We start from the raw sequence: 19,466 nt of genomic DNA, 5'->3' as shown, positions 1-19,466 counted from the left end.
TTACAAACCCAATTCAGAGTCTGTTAAGGGGTTACATATATTATATGCTGCTTTTAACTTTTATTCTTTATGATACATGCTGAATAAACGTGGTTAGTACCACATTAGAAGCTAACAAATAATAAGAGCTGTTCTAGCCTATTATACACCATGACAGTGAAAGTTTGAGGGGATTATTAAATGGCCCACACCCCTCAGATGGTGTCATGCAATTGTAATAGCATGTCTCAGTGAGAATTCTCTCAAGAAAATATGTCTTAAATAAATACTGGAACATTTTGCAACAGCTGCTTCAACATGTTACCAATGCCAGTGCACAGAAATTCCAAATTTCAAATACCCTAGGAGATATTCACATCTGCTCAGACTCACCCTGCACAAACAGACACTTAGCCCCCGATCAGCTTCATCCATCAGTCAAGTACTACTGTTAATCATGTGCCTAAATAATATGTTCCTAAAACTGGTTTTGTAAACAAGACTAAACAATTATCTGCTGACATATGTTATCTTAACTATTAAAAGTCAAGACAAGGAGATCACCATTATTCTGTTTCTTCCAATGACAAACTGGACCTGTACAGAAACCACTTTAGTATTTCCAATAAGAAAAAATATTTTTTAGCTAAATTTAAAGATGACTACCCCACCACAATGAATACAATAGAGCAGTCCATCTTTTCCATCCTCTGAAACTCTGTGCCTCCCAACTTATAGTTTTGGTGCAGAAAACTACCAGCAGTAGGGAAAACTGATTATAATCAGATAATTAGATAATCCAACTAAAATAATTCAATTGTTAAATATATTCAGAAATATTTTTTTGATTAACAAGAGAAATATAACTAAAAATAGGTAAATTGTTTAGGAATAGAAAATACTGGAGAGGGCTTAATAACTTAGTTCTTTTCAATTCAGGAAAACTTTACATTAAAATTAAACAGCTGATAACAGTACCTGTTCAGTACCTGGAATTGATGAAGTGTGGAGAACTGAGAAAACTGTCCTCATCAACTGCCCCATTTACACACTGTTTACATATAAACGCATACCAAATTTTAAATTATTTAAAGTTAAACCACTTGTTCTTACCATAGTTGTTTCTTGAATTGAACCAAAGCTGTTGATGAAAATGTTAACTTTGTCATCTACTGGAATACCTATAAAATGGCAAGAAACAAAATACAAGTTTATGTATTCTGAGAACTCAGCTTTGCATGCATGAATAAGCAAACCCTTGAACAGCTAAAATAAAAAGGGGCAACAATATTGCAATAATCAAGTTTTTCATATAAGTGTTTCAAATTTTGCTCAAAATAAGCTCATAATTCATTTGGAGTCAATATTGATTGACGTGAATTACAAGATCTAATATATTCCTTTTCTTCATTTAAATAATACATGGGAATATAAGGTATTACAATACAGACAAAATTAGAAGTCCATTAAATTATTATTCTTGGTTAAGCAGTTTCATTATTTACAGTCTCCTGCTGAATTACTCATTTATTATACTAAAAATAAATAAGCAAAGGTGAATTTCTCTGAAAACTATCCCAACACCACAGAAGACAATATCATGTTAAATCTGAAAACTATGTGATTTTAAAAAATACTATGAATTACTTAATGTTTACAACACTGTCATTTTAATTCCCATTGAAGTAAAAAAGCCGGCATATCAATTGTCCTGTAAACTTTGTCTTTGTGCAAAGAATTCTTGTATGGAATGTTTTTATTTTGGTTTGGGTTTCTTGTGTTTTCACAAATACAATCTGCATATAGCAAAGCTTAATCAGTACAACAAAAAAAATATTTTACTACTTGCTTATGAACAACTATTTCAACTACTAACCTCCAGAAATATCGGGACACCAAAGCAAACCTGTTATTTTTTCTTTATAGTTAATTAATTTGTATGTGTGATCATGAGATTAATATGAACGATAAACAATACAAATTTTATTTTGGCTGATTTGATGCATACATGTGATCATATTACAATAAAAACATACTTTGTGTTTTGCAAAAGTCAGGATGTGACCCCTCTGAGGCAATAATGAAGTCTGTGACTCACTGATCTCACCAAACTCTTTTGTGTAATTATTTGAGATGCTTTGTTTGCTGCAGCTACCATAAGCCCTTATCTATTCTTGGTGTCCAGTTGTTTTCTTCAGCATGTAAAATACACATATAATTGTATTCAAATCTGCAGACTGACTTGGACAGTCATTTTTTTCTTCTGATATACTGTACACCTTCTTACACTTACTACATGTTTTGGCGATCTTCCTAATACTTCTGTTCCTTCAAAATAGAGGTTCAAAACATTTATATGAAGAACTGAATTAACTTCATTGAAAATAAAATACTTGTTCTACTTATCTGTTATGTTGTTTTCCATAACAAATTATTATTAGTGCTCATTTATAACATCACAATTTAAACTTCACTGTCCCAGTTATTTAGGAGGGAACTGTACTGGTCATCTGGTAATGAGTTTATATAGCTTTTATTGTTTTAATGGAAATACAGATAATTAAGATAATCAGTCCAACACATTCAAACTACTGTGGGAATGTTTACGTTTGAAAATTAGCATTGTCAAAGCATCCAGATCTTCATTAAGGTTATGTTTTGAATGTACAAATGTTTCACTGAAAGTGAGTCTTTCTCCAGTAAGATTCAATCAGTGGGCCAAAGATTTCACTAAAAATAATACACTGTTTTACAAACCACAAATTAAGGAATATTCTGATTATATTAAAATTAAAAAAACTAGTATCTTTGAAAAACTAAGGACATTTATCAGAGCAAATTGCTTTATTACACAAACCTGTCAAAATTGACAGTAAAATTTAGTTCTTAGCACTGAAATACTCTAATATTTAATGACTGCCGCAAGAACAAGCAATACATTTTAAAAAACAAACATTTTGGAAAAAAAAACAATAAACTGACCTTTGAAATTTGGTCGAATTCTGGGATCATAACTGACCAGCAATCTGTTCAAGATGTTACTTGTGGAGTTTGCAGGTACCCGGGCAAGATCCTCTGATGATAACTGTCTGTGGAAGTTTGAAATATTATTAAAAGAACATGGAAACATTGAAGGGTTGAAATGGAAGTCTGAAACTAATAAACCTCCATCTAGAATTCTGAGACTGATAAAATTAAATCTACACTCCATCCTTAAATAGTTTACAGCTGTGGGAAATCAAATCCTAGAACACCTACAGTACAATCATGCTCCTCAGTTTTGTACAGTATGTTGAAAAAAAAACATTAAATGTTGCAAATAGTAACTGCTGACAACCTTAGAAAATGCAACAGGGACCACTGAGGTACAGTATATGTATTTAACAAACAGCAACGCTAGTCAACCTGTTAAATGACAAAAACTTGCTTCGAGGCTAGTTTGAAATCAATGGTGCAACCAACACCATGGATTTGCTCTGGAATCAGATTCAACAAACTAATAATGTGCTTTTCTCTGATTAATTTAAAATTAATATTTTTCTGAGCATCAACAACGTTAACCTGAAATGTGTGCTTCAAAGACAATCTTTGCCTTCTGGTTGAGCATAAATGTGATCTGATTAAAGGATGGGAGGGGGATGACCAGAATTTCCAAGGACATAGTCAAACTGTGATTATTCCAATGAGATGTTGATGCAATGCAGTCACTGATGACTGATGCAGTCACTGATGCATCCACCTTGCGTCTTGGCAGAGGCAACATCGACAGTGACCTGTATCTGGATTAAACGCATCTACACATCTACTGCTACATCTGTTCTCTTCTTCTTCTTTTTCTTTTTCTTTTTCCCGTTTACAACCACTTTCTGTGCAATATATGCCAGGGACCTGTGCAATACATTTATATTTATATCTACAGTTACATCTATATTTATATCCATATGTGTGATATGAGTGTGATATGATTTTCTGTGTACTGTTCTGTTCTAGTTTGTTCTTGTGCGTCTGGACTGTGAGTAACTCTTGTATTGTATTGTATGTATTGTACTATTATTATATAATTCGTTACATTGTGGCTGTGTTGTGTGTGTTAAGCTGCTGTTGCACTGCAATTTCCCTCACGGGATCAATAAAGTATCTATCTATCTATCTATCTATGAAAGCAGACATACAGTACCAAATGTTGGACCCTGTCTTCAGGGTCAAGTTAGGTTAAAAAAGTAGATTGCATTGTAAGACCATAGGGTGTAAAACAATTACCCGAAAGTAATAATCATAAATAAGAATTGTACAAAAAGCATTTGCCAATTAACAAAAAAAGAAGGCTTATTAATAAAAGGTGGAGCCCCTTTAGGAGATCTGAACTCTGGAGGAATGTAATACAAGATCACAAATACTGTACAGTATTACTCAGAGGTTTTCCTTGCATTTTTATGCATTGCATTTCACCATAAAAATGTTTTTGAAATTCCCTAATTTGAAATTATTTTTCCTTGTGTATATTCAAATTAGATTGTGCATTTAGTAAAATACAGTATATATAACATAACTAAAAACATCACAAATTACAGTGAATTTATAAAGAAAAATGGTGTTGTTAACAAAAAGGCTAAGATCAGCTAAATATTTTCTACCATTCTCTGGTTGTGGACCTCCATCTCATCTAACTCAAACGAAAGGAAATGACAGGAAGTGGGAATCAGCATGGGCTGGATCACTTGGGTGATTCTGTTTACCATGACAACAAATGATACATAAGTTGGTAGAGGTGGAATGCAGAAGAAATGAGGTTACCCAAATTAAATATGCATCGGCCACAATTTATTGGCTAAATGGGTGATCTGAATAATCACTGTGAGCAGACGAATTCTGCAGGGGCTAAAGACGTTGATGACATTGGCTGGAGTGAGTTTCAAGCCATTGAAATCCAGATTCTTGACATCTAAGAAAGGTGGACATTTTCTGATTCCCTCAATGCATTAAGAAACCAGTAAAAAACCTAGGTAAGATGTTCAGCAGAGGCTGCATCCTTCAAGCTGCTAACAAGGCCAATAGGCAGGACAAATGTTTTAGGACAGCGGATACATACACATTACAACCTATAAATCAAACTTATTTTGTATCCAACAAAATCCAAAAGTAATCAAGAAAACACATACGAGGGGCAGAGATGTTGTTTCCTTTTTCCTTTTCCTTTCTTGGATGACTTTTCCTTTGTAAAACCTTCTTCCATCCAAATGGCGAAGATAAGGATCAGAAAGGTCAGCTTTATCACTTTCATTCTGGAAAGCACCAAGCTCACCAAAAAAGGCTGGAACAAAAAGGCGTTGACAATTGTAACTATAGTTATGCAAGAGGTTTTATGTGGTTTCTGTGAAACAAAACTTTCACTGCAAATCTTTACATAGAAATCAACATGCAGAATGTCAACCAAGAAAATAATAGTCTTGTGCTTTTTCCTGCAGCAAATCTAACACAAGCCAAAAGACTAATTTGACAGTAATTACTTTTTCATTTTGACATTCAAGAAAATTAAAGTATGAGGAAAAAAATGAGTAGGTAAAAATGTGCGGATGTTACTTTAAACATCATGTAGATTTGGTTGTTTGTAGTTTAACCTAATTAAAACTATATAATTCAGGATACCAGGAAACAAACAACAATGTGGTTAGAAAATTACTCTGAACAGTCAAGCCTCTATGCAAAAAATTCCTCCTAGTATCATTTCTTACTGCCTGCATTGTGAAACTTAGTTCTTGTTTCATTGTTGAAAACGAAGTAGTGGTCAAGACAAAGGAAATGAATAAAGCCTCTGTGTGACAAGTGCCATTTTCTTTTTTTGCAGGGTAATGACCAAAAAGAATGTATACTTATTTATTATTTTAAGCTTCAACACTGCAAATATTTGAATTTTAAGATTTACTGTTTTGGGGCAGGACTGAAAAGGTGTTGTAACACAGTACTTTTATACACATTGATACCTTAATTCATCCAAGAAGAATGTCTAAAAGTAAGGAGTTGCATGGAGATGTGGTTCAGTCATCCCTGTACAGCTAAGCTGATTTTGTCCCAGTGCAAATTAGGAACGAAATCACTGGAAACACCCTTAATTATTTAACTCCATTAAATTAATTTGTACACTGAATCATATAGCATCCATTACTGGAATGCTTGTGGAACATTAGATATGAAAAAATGATTGTATTTTTTTAAATAATATATGGAATGGCTTGCAAATTTTAAGTCCACTTTTTAAGTTAATGTAAAAAAACAACAAAAAGGCAAAGTTTTGATTTGCTGTGGAAAATATTAGTTGCCACAAATCTTCAGAAATGTAACAAAGAAAAGGTATTGAGTATTTTTGGTTACACAAATAATGTTCAAAAACAAACAATTAATAAAATGGAAGAAAATTCTGTTCAGATACATACTGTAGTAAAACGTTCATACAAATCCACGGTTATGTTGAATCTTCCATCCTTAGCTGTATTAAAATTAGAATGTCAGGAGTGTAATATTGATTTTGTCAATTACGAATGTTCAGTATATTTATATGCACACATGCATATTTCTAAACAAGAAGTTCAACAGACAAGCAAAAAGGATTGCTTCTGGATCCCCAAAACAATCTATAAAATGGCAAGAAGATGGAATCAGGTTTGCAGGATGAACTAACAGTACACCTGGAGGTCGGAAGACTAGGAAACTGCTATGGTAGCCTTGATACATTGGACAACCAAAGTCTTATTATGATTATATTTACACAGCTGTGAAAAGTCTTAGAGATTCTAGACATAAGGTTCACAATGGATGTATGTAATAAGCATCTACATATTAATCAAAGCCCCACTAGTGTTTTCTAATTTAACTTCAATACTAAGAGTTTAGTTTGGGCAGAAAGAAACCAAGATGGTCATTTATCAATCTTTAGTTCACACTGATCAGAATCTTCAAAAACTTAAGTTACCTTAGGTAAACTATACATGATTAGCAAACATGAAGTGTCGTGGCTAATTTATCAAATTTTCTAACCACATTTAATTGACTTGTCAGGTGTTCTTTGTCATCAAAACTATTTGTTCTGCTCTCACACTCATAAAGGTAACAGTAAAAATACACATTTATCAGGATTAACTGTTGGCATAAATCTAAGTGGCTAAATGTTTAGAAGATCACCACTGCATTGTTTTTACACAAAAAAGGAAAAAACACGAGAGTGGAAAGAGCAGAATGATAAAAAATATCTGCATAGCATTGCACACAAATAATGAGCATGCAGCATATTTCAAATAGGATACATATGATTCATTAAGGCCTGCAGTGAGCACACTGGAGATTGTCAAAATCGATCATTTCACAACATCCCATTAGACTAACACATTCTCCATGTACTCCTCAACCCCTTTACTGTACAAAATGCTACCAGGGAAACTGAACAAATACTTCTTTGCCTAAACTAGCTCTGTGAATGTGTAATATAAATAATAAAATGCAATAAGCCTATATTCAGTGTTACTTGCATTATCGTTGCAAACCAATCCAAACTGTAATTCCATTGTCACCTCAACCTGTTTCACCTTAAACTTCTGCAATAAATTTAGCGATAACAGCTGGGGTGTAAAGGTAACAAAAAATGATTTTTTGTTGTAAATCAAAGATTATTTACTTCTTGTACTCACGCTTCCAGACAAAACGAAAAACCATGAACAAAATTATTGAATATACTGGAATTGTGATAAATCAATTGAGATGATACACGTTTGTCACAGATTTTTAGAAATACAACATAAAGTTACTCTCTTCACCCACAAACCAAAAATAGCTGTAAAGATCGCGCCGACATAAAAGCATCTTCTGCACCGTGCTGCGTAAAAAGAATGCGGGAATGCAGAAAACGTCAAGAGGGAAAAAAAAACATCAATACTGACTTGAATGGCGTCTGTTGCGCATAGTTCAAACACAGTAATAACGACATATTTACAGTTACTGAAATTATATAGTACACTTACCATCCAAGTTTTTATTTTTTCCCCAGTAACCGTTTTTGGTACCTTGTAAAATTAAAAGTAAACGCTACAACACAGCTGATTGTGCAAACAGTAGAAAGCCATCACTTAAAAATGCAGTTTTCTTCAGTTAAGACTGTCTACAATTTACACAAACCTCTTAATCATATTTTTTTCGGACTGTTTTCATTTCTTCATTCTGTCCTCTATGTGTAGCTCAAACTATTTTAAATATTATACATTTATCCCTACCCTTTCCATCTACATCAAAATGCCCAAGATGGAGGCTGCGTGCACCTGCTACATGCGCAGTAGCTCCAAGGCGATTAAATTAATGACTGCCTCAGCAGCACTTCAAAGCAGCAGAGCCGTCCGTCTCTATCATTATGTAAGACAGACTTCTGCTGTTGTTGTAATTCCTTAGTACTACAATACGGTAAACCCCTAAAGGGCTATCCATTTGAAATCACGCAGGGTCGAGCAAAACGCTACAAATGTTTTGCCAGTAAAACGCTTTAAAATTACAGCGAGTTTGGCATGTACTGTGCAGTATGGTGTGTCATATTTATGTTTTCATCAGATGGAATGTTCTAAAATGAACAATTTAGACAGATTCATTCACAATCATTGCTGCATAAATGTTATATTTTGTGATAATACTCAGCTATTACCATTTGTTGCCATGAAGTATGCCAATGTTGTATGTATGAGACGATTATTGAAGTATCCGACTTTTTCCAAGGGTAGTCTCTAATGAAGTACTGTAGTAATATAAACTATTATACAAGAACAGAAATCAATTTAAAAATGGTTTTGTTTTTATGAGCCTACTATAGCTACAGTACAAGAAGATATCATAATATTGTGATGATTAGTTTCTGTATTAATAGCTCTATTTTTGGATAAATGGAGCATACATGCTTTAGCTATTTAATGCGGCACATTATTTTAATCAAAGGTGTCTTGATTTTCAAGTGTTTTATATGTTTCAGACAAACTGTCAACATGAAATACAGTACATTCCACTTTCATTCTTGAATAAAGTCAGTCTAAATCTCTTTTTGACAATCTGTGATTTACTAACACTTGTTCAGTCAAGCAAATACAGTTTCCTTTTAGGACTTTTTAAAGCATGTGTCTGGTTTTATTTATTTTTTTAAATTATAGAAAAAAACATAACATTAAAAACACAGTAGGGGTGGCTCATGAATAACTCAGCTACAAACGGTACTTGCTAACACAGGTTGAGGTCCATAATCCAGATATGTTCTGCTTGAGCCAGGGATGCAATATCCAACTAATATCAAGATTCAGCAAGAACATGCCCACAACTGCCTGAGCACTGCAATGGTTGGATGGTCTTTAGTTAATTACTTTTAGATTGCTGTGCACGGAGTGATCCCTGGAACTTTTCATCTTGCCCTAGTCTGCCATTAATAAGACACAAACTTTTCCTTTTTTAGCTTCTGTGAACAGTGTAGATGACAAATGGTCTGCAATATCTGCAATTTCCACACATGCAACATTCTTTCCTGACACATACTGTCCTAATTCTCTTACAAAAATAAAAACATAAGAACATAAGAAAGGACTGCAAATGAGAGGGGAACATTCAGCCCATCTTGATCGGTTGGTAAGTGTAGCTAAGTGAATCAAATTTCTTCCAGATGTTTTTTGAAAGTACCCAGAGTTTGGGCCTCATCCACCTGTCTTGGAAGCCTGTTTCAGATACTGTACCCACCACTATTTAAGTAAACAAGTCTTTTTTGTACATCCTAAATGTACTAAACGGATTCCTCCTAGGTTTTGAATTGTGACCCTGCGTCCTTGGAGCTTGATCTGTAATGTGGTGTACAATATGTACAGTATTAAGATGTTGTCTATTTTGAACACCTGAGTGAAATATTCATTTTAAGTATATTTCATGTCTTCATCATTATCTATTATTAGTCCCCTATTATATTGTAGACTATTTACTTCTACTTTTACTGTTACTTTGCTGTTGAAGTAGCAAAAAAGCACTTTGCTGTATTTTTTACTTTATTTTTCGTCTACATCTTGACAGTTCTAATATATTTTGTCAGCTGCTCCTGTAGTTCTAAAGTATATACAGTACAGTACTCTTTTTCTATGTCTGAATCATGGACACTTATATGAACTGTGTGGAGTGCTCCCTTATCTACTATTTTTTTATAATCTGTTTTTCTATAATTATTAACTCTAATTTTAGACTATTCTTGTTGAGTTTTAAAGTATACTTCAAAAGATACCATAGTATGATCATAATCACCTAGGGGTTTATCACATCTACAAACTTAATTGTACAGTATGTAGTTTGAAAAGATTAACTCAATAAGAGCATCTTGCCTAGCTGGTGCTTTTACAAACTGTGTTAAGAAGTAATGATTAACCATTTTAACCATCTTAATTTCAGCTTCTGCATTCCTTTTCACCATTTCCCAATTTATGTTTGGAAAGATGAGATCTCTTACCAATATAACTTCAGCTGTATTACATACCTGCATGATCTTATCGTACAGTAACGTACTTCAGTTTTCTAGCTTGCTGGTTATTTTTTATATGTACAGAAGCCACACACCAGCACCTTTTCTGTCCTATTCATCTCTGTCACCCCCACCTAAACATGTTTCAGTTACTCCTATAATGTTATACAGTAATTCCCAGTTTAAGCAGCAGGCTCATGTTGAGGTATTTTATTCCTTATGTTTCTAGCATTGAGGTACAGTATAAACATTAAACGTGGATGAGTAAGATGTTTTCTGAAGAAATACCAATACATTCAAAACAAATATTGTAATTGACCATAAGAGTATGATATAATATTTTCAATTTCAAACTGCTAAACCCTTCCGACCCAGATGTCCACAAAATGCCCAGTGAACCTATCCAGGCAAGCAGTGGGTGCATGGCAGGATACACCCTGGATGGGACAGCAGTCGATCTGAGGCCACACCCAGACACATCCACAGAGTCACACCAGGGCCACTTTTCCCAGAAGCCAATAAAACTACCAGTGCATCTTTGGACTGTGGGAGAAAACCGAAGCACCTGGAGGAAACTCATGTGAACGCAGAGAGAAAATACAAGCTCTACATACTGTAGAACCAGGACCCCAGTGCTGCGAGGCAGCAATGCTAACCACTGTGCCATCATGTCACCCCCAATTTGGACCTATTCTTAAAGTTGATACAGTATATTTGATATAATAATGTGGCTATTCATAAGACGGGAAGGAAATCTTAGTATCAATTCCAAAGCTAACTTGCAAAACTGCCAATTTATTCACTTAATGAAACAAAAAGAGAAGGTAGTAAAAAAAAGGCAAAACAAATGTTAATGGCATGTTTCCAAAAGTCAAAATCCATTGTCTAATTTATTATGGCTATAATACAGGCTGTTAAAATAGACGTTTCTTACATAACATATTTGTTTCATTCTAGTAGTTCTAGTGTTTTTCCTAGCTGTTGAGCAATGTAAATAATGACATTGTAACTTTTAAAAATTTCTGGAATGTCTGATACCAGTATCAAGAGAAATGTATTATTTTTATGCATGCACAACAACATTAGTGAGAGTTTATTGGGCACAGGTGAGGAAGTAATTTAACCTGTTGAATGTTAAGCATGAAGAAAATCAAGAATGAAAAAGGGAGAAAGTAACCAATACGCCTTAATTGTCATCTTTTCAAGAGAGAAGCACTTAGATGTCATTGGTGTTGGAGGCTGCACTACCTCAGAGCACTGTTCCTTTCAATCTGGGATGTTCACTTCCAGCAGTTTTTAAACTGGACATAAGTTAAAGCCAGACTAAGTATCTATTGCCTAGTGTAAAACAGGTATCACAGACGTATTACTTCATTCAGTGGCCACACATAGAGCTAGGCTGTGACTTTCACACTAGACCCCTTGTTGATCAAGCTTCCTCATACTAATTAATATAATGAATTTACATATATCATGTCTGTTCAATTAAATGTCAGTGCACCTCCAACAAAAATTATGTCACTTTCATGATTGGAATTTTGCTTCAGTTAAGACTGTCAAATGTATTTTATGTTTATGGCATGCTTATTATATCAGTATGCTTTCATAACCCCAACAAATGGCTTCTATGTTTGCCATGAAATCTCCAAAAGCTGGTTTACTTTCAAGTCTACAGAATGCAAAATAGAATTCATCTGCAATTAAAACACTCATGATTTTTGTCATCACTTCAGATACTGCATTGTCCACCAAACTCAGTGATTATGATGTTCAACTGAATGGTTCTCAAGTATACAGTACTGCTAATAGCATTCTACAATCATTCTGCTGATTTGCTTAGTGCTTCTTATCGCAGTTTCCACTGATGTTGCCACAGTGGTTAAAAAATCCCTAGATACAGTAAATGAATGTATTTGATCTGGACAGCATCATCAGCTGCCTATCCTGATATGGATTATCTCAACAAAGCTGATTTCTGGTATATTAAAGTTGAGTTACTCTTAATATAAAGAAGTTGCATTCAAACATGGTGACATTTAAATTCTTCTAAAGATATTTTATAAAAGATATTTAATAGTTTAGGCTTTGTAACTCCATTTGTCCAAACAGTTTATTATAAAATTAACATTTTTTTAAATTGAGTTTAGAAAGACGGATGATACCATGAATAGTTTCTCAAAGGATTTTCCTGGCTAAATATATGAATTGATCTTTTAATTGATTGAACATAAGGCAGTGCTGAGTTTACCATTATCGTATTGAGTATTAGGGCAGACATTGGAATTTATATTAATCAAAGCATCTCATTAAACTAAAGTGCTGAAAATGCTTATTTTATACACAACATTATGTAGGGATTCTTTATAATGTTTCTGTATAAAACTGACTCTAAAAAATATAAATATAGAACAATACATAAAAGTTCATATATTCTATAGAATATACTTTCATATATTACATTTGAAAGTTAAATGTCTGTAATACATACAGTATATAAACATTAGAAACATTGAATAAAATGAGCTTCTTATTCTAAAGATACAATGTTTCTGATAATGAAACCTGGTTGGCTTTAGGATACTGTTAGAATATAGTGCAGATGTTACTTTTAAAATTTAAACTTTATTGTAAGAAATACAGCCCTGCAAAGATGCCAGCATCTGCTAGGTTAAGCTCCTAACCTTATAACATATAAAACATATAAAATGTCTATATGGTTAAATAATAAGTATTGCAGGCAGAAATCTGACTTGGCAAAAAATCTAGAACAAAGAACTCCGAGCACCAACGCAGTTATACTTATTGGTCACTCCACATCACCTGTTATTTAAATGTTTTGGACATTTGTTACAAGTCTCGAAAAAACAGATTTAATGGTTACCTGTAAAGCCTGCTGGAATGGGGGTCAACAAGGATCAGGGCTAAAGAACTCTAATCTTTATTACCCTTTAGTAGCGAAGAATATTTTTCACTGTACGCTTAGCAAATATTTCATACCTTCAAAGAGCTTTGCTTGGTTAATGAGAGCATGTCAAAGCACAGATTATTCTTTTTATTACACACTAACAATTGCAACACAATAATTCAGACTCATTAAAGTCATTAAACAGTAAAGCTCACAAGTAAATCCTGTTCTTAAGAATGTACAGTATATAAGAATGTATACAAATGAGAGGAGGGCATTAGGGCCATTTAGCTCACTTGGTTGTAATAAGATAATTGATCCAAGGATCTCCTTTCAACATATACAGTAGTATGGTATGTTGAAAAAAGCCAGGGTATCACTTTCAACAACATGGCTGGAGTTTTCACTCCCACTGTTTTGTGTAAAAATACAGTACCTTCTGTTCCCTGTAGTTTCCACTTATGTCCTCTGGTTCATGTTTTGTTGTGTCACTCTGACAATGCCTTTGAGGATTTGGAATACTAGAATCAGGTCCCCTTGTAATGTCATCTTTTCAAGAAATGAACTCTTTTAGTCTGTCAAAGAAGACCATCTGGTTTCAGAGCAGCAAATCCTTTTTGTATGGTAATAAAAATTGTACATACAATTCTAAATGAGGTTTTGCTAGTGTGTTGTACAATTCCTTAGTGAACATACTGTATGTTGAGTTAAATTCTTTGTTTCTTTGCAGAGTCATTGGTGTGACTCTGTAAGATGAAAATGTGTAGACAAACATTCCTGTCAGTCTTATAAGCAGCTTCTTAAAGCCCAGTCTTTCCTATTGAACAAACATAAGGTACTGTAAGTACTGTAAGTAGTCATAAACTTCCAAGGCTTGGTGGGACTTACAGGACCCTAATAAGTAGAACCGCTGATTTATGGGAGGTGTCATTTTTGCAGGCAATGGATAGACAGGGTCATCAACAGTAGATTTGTTCTATGGAGTATTTTTGATAGTTTTAAAAATGAGAAATACTTTGGCATACAGTAGTTTTCTTGACAATCTGTTATGGTGGCACTGGGCGAGTACAGCTAGTGGGGAACAACTGTACATTAGTTATAAGCTTTAAGTAATATTATATATTATTCAGCATACACTGAAATGAATGAAAACAGCAAAACGTGGATAAAATAGAATAATGCCAATTTGCTGATCCTATATTTTCATGAAAACTATCTGGCTAATTTCAGTAAGGTGTTAACTATAGCCATAGACTATAGCCATTTCTAGTTTGTGGATCATTAAAATATTTTTATTTCATATTTCATTTTGCAAGCCCTAAAAATATGTCAAAGCTGTTTTACATTGACAAGGACACAGCAGATAAAATGACAGCAGAAATGCCCTCAAGTCTCCCAGTTCTCAAAAAAACAGAATCATCAACACTTACAGTAGCTCACATCTCTTTATGTACAGTAGTCTTCTCTGATCTTTAGCCAGTATAACAAGTGCTGGAATGTGACTGGGGAAAGCTGAAGCAATCAGCCTTCTACTCAGTTTTGTTCCAGAGCCACATGTTATTATAGAATTATTTGTTCTTACTGATTAAATAACCTACTGTATACATTACATATCGCCTCAAATATGAAAAGTTGTGTTTTCTCAAAGGTTTTTAATATTTTATAATTCAATTATATTAATTAGAAATAAACTACTGTTGTCAACTATGTTATTCTCATGTGAGCTGTATTGTCTTCATATCAACTGTTATACTGTTATACATTTGTCTAAAATACAAGAGGAATCATATCTAATTTGCTCAACTGTAAAAAAAGTATTTGATCTCTGTGGGAAAATAGTCTATTTTTTACTTTTCACAAAAACCTTTCACTCAAAACATTGCCAGCAGTTGGCAAAAAGCTGTTTGGAGTTAAATTGCATGAGAGGTGTTTTATCATACAAATCGACCCAGAAATAAGTTATTCTAATACTGTAGCTCATTGTCTTTAGATATATACTTTGCTTTTAGGAGATTCTGATATTTGTAGTATCTGCTATCATGTGGGAATTAATCAAGAAGGCTCCAAGGCCGAAATGTTGTGTTTTCATTCTTCTCTTTTCAGCATGGAATAAACTCATTACTTGTTCCTTTGCAGCCTACGCATGCTGACGCAGCTACCCACCTGAATAATTAATACAATAAAATTACCAGTTTTCAAATTAATATACATTCTCTGCACATTTACTCGTTCTTTACAGTATACGCATGATTTAAAATTCTGTGAGGATCTTTGTTTGTTACATATTAAAATAATTCACACTTACAGTAAATAAACCTGAAAAAAAGATACTACATTAAGAACAGACAAATTTACATGAGATACTGCTTACTTCGCCACCAACAGGATTCACTTTATAAAGGCATTACTTTGTTGGCTATTGCAGCAATTTGACATACTTGAATTGTTTTTGGGTTGCATTCCCATATTTCGTTACATTCATGTCTGTGCAAACTAACACAGCAATTCTGTCAGTTTCTTCTCCCTTCACATAATATTTCTCTGGCTTTTTACTGTGTAAATCGAAATTTGAATGAATGTGATATAAGCATAGTCTGAAACCTTTTTGTGCTATTATGCTTAAATATAGAACTACTCTAAACCAACAGAAGGTATAAGACTTATAGTAGTCATCATAAATATATTGTAGTTAAGGTGGGTAGCTGCATTACCATGCGGACTCCCCACTTTACAAGAAAGCAAAAGCTCGCTAGTGTGTTCTCACGGGCGCTGGTGATGCGCTTCACTCCTCTCTTCCTGTCGCTGTCTCAGCCAGCCTGTGGACTCGACAGACTCCCTCTCACTGCTGCAGCAGGACTGGACATTATATTGTAAATATATTGTGTTCATCAGTCATTGGAATGAAATTGAATAGATTAGGCAACAACCTATCTACACATTTTTCTTCACATTAACAATAAGTTTGTAAAGCTGTAACTTTTCTACCTTTGACAGAAATTGTGAAAATGACCTATGTTTAACCCAGGAATGCTCATAAACAGGGAATTATATTTGATGTATAGAAAATATTACTAATTTGCACAAAAGGGAGTGTTTTTTGGTTAATGAAACTTTCCATGGGGCAATATTATTGCATGTATGACAATATATTAATGTACATTGGATCAATATACAATTATTTTATTGTGGCTTCTGTAGTCTTGCAGGTTCTGCAGTCACAATTAATTGGACTCCACTGGAATCCATCTGTGTGCAATTAAGGTGCTGAACAGCAGTTAAAGTTAAACACACCTACCTGTATCTCTAGAAGTCCCACAGTTCATTTGTACTTCTCCCAGCAAAAAACATCATGAAGACAAAAGGAACATTCAAAGTAAATCTGGGATAGGATTTCTGGGTTAATGGCATGATGCTTTGATGAGCTAGGGCCTGAAAAACTTCTAAAGATAAAAGGCAAAATGTATGCAGCAAAATGCAGAGAAATCCCTGAGGAAAACTGCTGCAATCTGCAAGAGACATTGGACTTGGGAAGATGATTAATCTTCGAGGTCTCCAAACATACAGACAAAGTCACACTGGAATGGCTTAAAAACCAAATGTCAGTGTTATGGATTGGCCCAGTCAAAGTCCAGACCTCAATCCAATCAAGAATCTGGGGCAGGATTTGCTGTTCACCAATGGTCCCCATCCAATTTAAGAGAGCTTGAGCAATTTTGAAAAAATGTCAGAGTCCAGATGTGCAAAGGTGATAGAGTCTTATCCTAGAAGACTTGTGACAGTAGGATCTTCTGCCATAGGTGCCTCTACCAAGTGCCTCAAGACAGATGAATACTTGTGTAATCAGTTATTTTCTGCTTTGTAATTTAGGAAGATCTGTAGAAGTTTCTTTTCACTTTGACATCATAAAGATTTGTGATGATCAATCGCAGAATTAAATTAAATACACGATCCATAATATAACAATGTGGAAAAAGTCTGGAGGGGATGAATGTTTGATAGCCACCACACATCTAACATATAAAGATCAAAGATATAGAAAATTCATATTGTCTATACAGTAATCCCTTCCCATTCCTGAAAACCCTCTCGGTAGGTAGATTTGTCACAAATGGTATGAAGAACCCTATGCAGGTCAGGTAGCGAACTAATCCAATAGGGTGAGACGAAGTCGGAGTCGGGAAGGCAGGCAGTGTCGAAATCCAGGAGGCTGAAGAGAGGGTTCACAAAAAAGGTTTCGAGGGTAAAGAGCCTAGGAAAACAGTAGACTGTTTAATACCAAGTGGTGAAGTGAGGGTTGAAGAGGTTTAAATAGAAGGCGCGGTGAGAGGCGAAAGACTTGATAGGATGATTAGATTGTGTGTTGTCGTTTTCGGGAATTGGATGGGGCTGGTGTCTGATTGACTGAGGTCATGGGAATGCACTGGCATGTATCAGAATTATGTGACTGGTTATGTGAGAGCGTGACAAGATTCACAGTTGGTAAACTGAAGACCTTATGGGGAAAAATAAGGTTAAGAGAACAGAAGTCATGATTCAACCTAATAAAATCCCTCATACATTTTTTTTACCTATAACAAAGTATAGTTTCTTTACTGTTATTTTTACAATAGTTCCAAAATATATATTGTTTTAATGAATTTGATATCATTCCTACCATTATCAAGATAATGCCCATGTAGATCATATCATGTGGCATGTACAAGACCTTGCAGGTATGTCTACTAAATAAAAGAGGCTGAGAAAGAACGAGACCATATGATTGCTCTCTCTTCTTGTAAAAAGAGCTTGTGCCAGCATGCATTGCATGTCATGGATGCTTCTTGACTGATAATCAGTCTGGGAGTCATGCGATGAAAAATGGTATACAGAAAAATCTATGGGGATACTCAAAACTGTGTTAATTAATTTATAGTAGTTGGACTGTATTTAATTGACTGTTTACAAAAAAATGTAAATGGAAAGTTCTTGACTGAATATCACATTCATTCTTAGCATGGATGAGCAAAAATCCTAATGTAGAGTATTGACTAGACCTGGCATTTCCCTAAGCATACACTACAGTCTAAAGCTGTTTTTCTGTGGTTGAGCCACATAAGGAAAATTGAAGAAATGCATATGTAAAGCTTGCAGCAAGACCAAAAAAAGTGCTGAGTGATTGCAAATATTACAAGTGATTTGGCCCATCACTCTTGTTTGCTTCCAAGCAGTTAGTCAGAGATCTTGACCACTTACTTCGCAAAGTAAGCTGTAGTATCTGATTAAGTAACCTACAGTAGCTCGGTTGAATATGACAGCGACCAGTGTAACTTGATTTAACTGGAATTTGGGGTTAGATATCAATTTAAACAAAGAGAGTAGCCCAGTCAAACATTTCTGAATTCATATATTAATAACTGATATATAAACATACAGAACATAAAGGATTCACATATATATAATTATGAGATTTTAAAATTCTGATCATTTGAATGCAGTTATTAAAACTCTGCTTACCATCATATACCTTTGTATCTTTTGTAAAACAGTTTTCAGTTCTTGTTTCACAGAGCAGAAACAATGTATTTACTTTGTCATTGATGCAGCAGTTATGCTTTTTTTTACCATTATACTATGGCTTGTCTATTTCTTACATTACTCTCATTTTACCATGTCATGCCAAATATAAAATCACTGATTACTATACAAACTTACTTTAAAATTAACTGAATTAATCATTGTGCTGTCTAATAATGATTTACAGTTTTTTTAAAATACTGTAAGTACTATATTTTCCAAACATGCAATATAGCACATACAGTAGAGCATGTCGCAACAGGGCTCTCAAAATAGACAGGTCCAGGATAAACACCAACACAGCTGAAAGTTTCCAAACCAGCACTCGATTTACAAAGGTGGGGAAACAAACCAGTTATAACAAAATAAAAAGCTAGCTCGTATCTGAGCTCCTACCTCACTTATGGTCTCTAACATCTTACTAGAAAGCTACAGTAGGCTACTTACCAGCTTCAAAACAGAAATTTGGAGTCACAGAGACTCCCCAAAAAAGCATAATTTCTCTTCAGTTCTCAAGAT

At 34.3% G+C, this 19,466-nt stretch overlaps 1 protein-coding gene across 1 annotated transcript in view; it reads right to left on the bottom strand.

The window, feature by feature from the left end:
* The window catches only part of glrbb (glycine receptor, beta b), a 33,969-nt gene extending 25,656 nt beyond the window's left edge, over positions 1-8,313 (bottom strand). Inside the window, exons 1-4 of the mRNA XM_088911481.1 lie at positions 7,989-8,313; positions 5,139-5,290; positions 2,962-3,068; positions 1,093-1,160 (exon numbers count right to left, since the gene is read on the bottom strand). Coding sequence (XP_088767607.1) covers positions 1,093-1,160; positions 2,962-3,068; positions 5,139-5,290; positions 7,989-7,991 — 330 coding nt within the window. The 5' untranslated portion in view covers positions 7,992-8,313. The remainder of the gene's footprint in view (positions 1-1,092; positions 1,161-2,961; positions 3,069-5,138; positions 5,291-7,988) is intronic.
* Positions 8,314-19,466: the final 11,153 nt, after the last annotated feature.

The sequence above is a fragment of the Atractosteus spatula genome, chromosome 1 (genome assembly GCF_055471065.1).
Source record: "Atractosteus spatula isolate fAtrSpa1 chromosome 1, fAtrSpa1.hap1, whole genome shotgun sequence".
Classification (NCBI taxonomy): Eukaryota; Metazoa; Chordata; class Actinopteri; order Semionotiformes; family Lepisosteidae; genus Atractosteus; species Atractosteus spatula.
This window is presented reverse-complemented; position numbering and strand designations above follow the sequence as displayed.